Consider the following 5,000-nt stretch of genomic DNA (forward strand, 5'->3'; position numbering starts at 1 on the left):
GTGTGTGTGTGTGTGTGTGTGTGTGTGTGTGCGTGCGTGCGTGTGTGTGTGTGTGTGTGTGTGTGCGTGTGTGTGTTTGTGTGTGTGTGTGTGTGTGTGTGTGTGTGTGAGTGGTGGGGGTGGGTGAGGGGTTTGCCTAATTAACAGCTGGGGAGTAGAATGGAGATGGGCAAGAGTTAAGTCTCTCTGTGGGTGTGATGGGGTGGGGGGTCAGGGGGCAGCAGTAGAGTCTCTACCCCAGACCAGATCACTTCCTGTTGACCCCTGCCATGGGCTGGACTGGGCTCTCCTCAGATCAGAATGTGTGAGTGCAGCAGATAGATGACTGAGAAGTAAATAGATGTGTAAAATGTAGGTGTGTGTGTCTGAAAGTGAGTGTGTGTGTGTGTGTGTGGGTAGCTGCAGATGAGTCCAGGCACAAAAATCTAAAACAGCAAACTCAAAACAAGCCCCCCCCGTCTCTCTCTCTCTCTCTCTCTCTCACACACACACACACACACACACACACACACACACACACACACACACAGAACGAAGATGAAGGATGTGCCAAGCCTAAAGTCGGCATGATTCATCAACTTAAGTTTAGAGCGAGGTCAAAAAGTTTGTGTGTGTGTGTGTGTGTGTGTGTGTGTGTTTAGTTGAGGAGCGAGGTTGAACAGTTTGTTATTGCCAAGTAATGATCTGACGTCCTGACATTAAATGGATGTTGGGCAGCTGGCCAGCTCAAAAGACACATAATGGCCTAAGCGTCTTCATCTTCTCAGTCTGACTGAAGACAGTAGTGTGTGTGTGTGTGTGTGTTTTGTGTGTGTGTGTGTGTGTGTGTGTGTGTGTGTGTGGGGGGGTTATGTGTGGTGAGTGTGTGTGTGTTATGTGTGTGTGTGTATGTGTGTGTCTGTGTGTGTGTGTGTGTGTGTGTGTATGCTTGGGCAACTGAAGGTTGTTGCCATAGCTTGCCCATCTGTGACCTCATCCGTGCTACTTACGAATAAAGTCAATGTCAGCCAAATCCAGAAATGCTATGCTGGCATGTGATTGGATGAGAGGTGCTATCCCAGCATCTGATTGGCTAAATTAGCATTTTGTTGTTAATTTAAGACAGTAGCATACCATAGATTATACCAGGCACTTTCCAAAGTTAAGAATCTAAGACACACACACACACAGGCACACACACACACACACATATATATACATCTCCTCAAATACACACACACACGCACACACATGTATATATCTGCTCAAACACACACACACACACATCCATCATCTCCACACACACGCATCAACATACACACACACACACACACATACACACACGCACACACACACATACCCATCATGTCCACACACACCCATCAAGTGTTGAAATGCATCTCAACCCAGATATGTTCTGCTCTGTATCTGAGCTGCTTGGCACAGACCTCTCTATGTGTGTGTGTGTGATGGCTGGAATAGCTGAATTACAGTCTTTATCTCTCTCTCTCTCTCTCTCTCTCTCTCACACACACACACACACACACCATCATCGTCATCATCATCGGTGGACACTCGTGGTCGAGTATGTCGGTCCTCCTTCTTGGTCCTTATGGGTCTTCAGGTGGGCGAAGAGGCCAATCCTGGACTCGCATATTTTGGGGCAATGTGGGCATGGGTGTGCAGTAGCGCGTGTGGGCATGGGTGGGCAGTAGCGCGTGTGGGTTTGGGTGGGCAGTAGCGCGTGTGGGCATGGGTGGGCAGTAGCGCGTGTGGGCATGGGTGGGCAGTAGCGCTTGTGGGCATGGGTGGGCAGTAGCGCGTGTGTGTTTGGGTGGGCAGTAGCGCGTGTGGGCATGGGTGGGCAGTAGCGCGTGTGGGCATGGGTGGGCAGTAGTGCCCGTGGGTTTGGATGGGCAGTAGCGCTTGTGGGCATGGGTGGGCAGTAGCGCGTGTGGGCATGGGTGGGCAGTAGCGCTTGTGGGCATGGGTGGGCAGTAGCGCGTGTGGGCATGGGTGGGCAGTAGCGCTTGTGGGTTTGGGTGGGCAGTAGCGCGTGTGGGCATGGGTGGGCAGTAGCGCGTGTGGGCATGTGTGGGCATGGGTGGGCAGTAGCGCGTGTGGGCATGGGTGGGCAGTAGCGCGTGTGGGCATGGGTGGGCAGTAGCACGCTTGTGGGCATGGGTGGGCAGTAGCGCGTGTGGGCATGGGTGTGCAGTAGCGCGTGTGGGCTGGGTGGGCAGTAGCGCGTGTGGGCATGGGTGGGCAGTAGCGCGTGTGGGCATGGGTGGGCAGTAGCGCGTGTGGGCATGGGTGGGCAGTAGCGCGTGTGGGCATGGGTGGGCAGTAGTGCGTGTGGGTTTGGGTGGAGCCTTTTTGGTGGAGGCCATTTCCTTTCTGCGTCTGCGTTTGTCTTCTGCAGCACTACGGAGGTCGTGTGACACACACACACACACACACACACACACACCCCCAGACTTGGCACGACAGTTCTGACCAAACCCTTTATCAGCAACTTTTTAGATGGTAGGCAGCTTAGTCTAGATCTGGCTCTGCCCCATATGAGTCCAGACCGAATCGGATGATATCTAGACCCCATCCAGAACCGGTACGAATCGGATCATATCCCATCCGGAACTGGCCCATCTGCGAAAGCCATATCCCAGCGAGAACGGGCCTGTTATCTGTCCCAGAGACAGAAGATCTGATTCCACTCAAGAACCGATCGGTTCCGCTCTCTAGACAGTGGTTCTGTGTGAATGGCATTGGCATCATCTATTCTCAAATGGTTAGTGCCCCAGGCCCATACCTGAATTCCGGAATTTTAAGCACTGCGACTATATTTAACAATCGACTGTAACAAGTGTGTTTTGGCTCTTGCAATAAAGATGTAATAACGACTTGCAAAATTACTAAGACAAAATAAGAATAAAGCAGTTCAGAGATTGTGATTTACAATCACCCCGCAATTACAAATACACATTCCTTCACAAAAAGAACAACCTTTATCCACCTGCAACGCACAGTATCTTAACTGTGCAGTTTCATGTGAGCTATCCAATTATTTCATAAAGCATGACGGATTGCAGCCTTTCAGCGACACAGCGAGCGAGCTTTCAGCCTAATACTTTCGAGTGACTCATGCCTGCTAGTGATTATGCTTAACACCAATTCATGAATAAACCGAATTGTGTCCGAAAACCACTGAGCGGCGGGCTGCTGACTCGATCATCTGATCTTATGCTCCCTGTTTAGTCGTAGCTACCAGCCAGTTGGCATAGCGTAGTGTTGAGGTTACGGTTGAAGGACCCCACTGTCGGGGTAGTACCGGCGACAATCCCCGCACTGCGAGCCGGTGGGAGGAGTTTAGGGTTTCAGCGCAGGGATTAAGAAGCATACCCCCGCGCGACGTCACCCGGGGTAGGGCTGCGGTTTGTTGATCCGTCCGAGAATCCTCGTAGTAACACACACACACACACTCACAAAACACAGGAACCTGAGCGCACACACATACACGCGCGCGCACACATACACAGACACACATTCCGCCTTGCCAAGCGGCGAAAATCCGCTTAGTTCCTGGCTCGGCCATCCTCGCCACAGCCGAGGTGGAACATGCTCCTGTTGTCGCTTGCAGTCTGTCGCCGTTGGCTACGATAACAGAGGATCAATTGTAGCTACTTCTCCTCGCCAGTCCTGGACATATAGCCATGTCGTGCACGCACAGGTAGGAAAAGGAGTCCCGACTCGCGCTTAACGGATGCTAGCAGCGCAAACGAGAAAGTTATTTCGAGTGGAAACCGCAACAGGTTTTTGTTAACGAAGAACAATTACCCGAGTCCTGGAAGTTAAGCCACAACGCTGGAGACAGTCCCTGTGTCTACAAACGTTAGGAGGCTAGGTTGCTATGCAGACAATCAGCTTCGACTGAAGAAGAAAAGTCGATAACGACCGCGGTTTTGGACTGTTGGATTTAAAAGGATTACGGAGAACATCCGCTGTCAATAACGGAAACTAGAACCTTATAAGAAATTGGCTTAATCCTTCCTACATGAGATACGGAGCCAATATGATGCCGGTGAGTAGCCGCAACACACTCTAGTCTCCTTCTAACCCTCTCCTGTCTCTAAACACCGACACTACAGTGTGAAATCGTTGTCTGAGCAGGTGATGTGTACGTTCGTGAGGTTGAGGGGATTTCATGTGTATGTTCATTGACGATGGTGATGCTTGCGTGTGGGTTTTGGTGGTGCGGTACGGTCTCGTCGAGGACGGCAGCACTCACGACACCGCACTGGGCTGCATGAGAATGTAAAGGGTTGACGAGATGCCACACACACACACACACACGCGCGCGCGCAGAGAGAGAGAGAGAGAGAGAGAAAAGCACGGTCCTGTAGACTATTAGGTTAGCGCATAGCCTATCTCCAATGAAGATACCTCGATGTCCTTCCAATTGAATTACATGCAGCCAGATAGATTGCCTTTGACTCCGTGTCACAGACACGGGTCTTTTGTAATCAAATCAAACTCCTAATCACATCTCTCTGTCACATCGCTCAAACCTGACAAGGACAGATACTGTCCGGTGCTGGGTGGGAGTCATTCCCCCATCCCCAACCTCCTCCAGCATGCAGCTCTGGGAGCTCATGGAGGATAAAGGGTTTTTGAACCGGACTCTGGGTTGGGAATTAGATGGTGCAACAAATGGCAATCCGATTAAACCATTAAATCATAGGCTATATGCCACCGCGCCAGACAGGGGAGGCGGCGCAGGTTGCCCTTTACGATTATGTGTGAGGAGGTTTTTCATAAATGTATGGTAAAGGGCGACCGATTCGCTAGATTTACGGTCTTCATCCGCGTGCCTCGTAAAGTCAATTTGTGCTCTCTCTCTCTCTCTCTCTCTCTCTCTCTCTCTTTGACAGCGTTTTGATGAGCACAGCAGAACGTCGCACAGTTCACCTCACCCGATGCAATTGTCCTGAAACTAACGACACAGTCAGGCAATGATTGGATAA

At 51.1% G+C, this 5,000-nt stretch overlaps 1 protein-coding gene across 4 annotated transcripts in view; it reads left to right on the forward strand.

Moving 5' to 3' along the window:
- The first annotated feature begins 3,356 nt into the window (after positions 1 to 3,356).
- Positions 3,357 to 5,000, forward strand: part of tp53bp2b (tumor protein p53 binding protein, 2b) — a 58,460-nt gene continuing 56,816 nt past the window's right edge. For 2 of the 4 annotated variants that reach the window (XM_042104987.1, XM_042104988.1), the window contains exon 1: positions 3,363 to 4,057. In XM_042104987.1, coding sequence (XP_041960921.1) covers positions 4,031 to 4,057 — 27 coding nt within the window. In that variant the 5' untranslated portion in view covers positions 3,363 to 4,030. Of the gene's footprint in view, positions 4,058 to 5,000 lie in introns of all 4 variants that reach the window. The other 2 variants (XM_042104985.1, XM_042104984.1) reach the window with 2 other exon arrangements.

The sequence above is a fragment of the Alosa sapidissima genome, chromosome 9 (assembly GCF_018492685.1).
Source record: "Alosa sapidissima isolate fAloSap1 chromosome 9, fAloSap1.pri, whole genome shotgun sequence".
NCBI lineage: Eukaryota > Metazoa > Chordata > Actinopteri > Clupeiformes > Clupeidae > Alosa > Alosa sapidissima.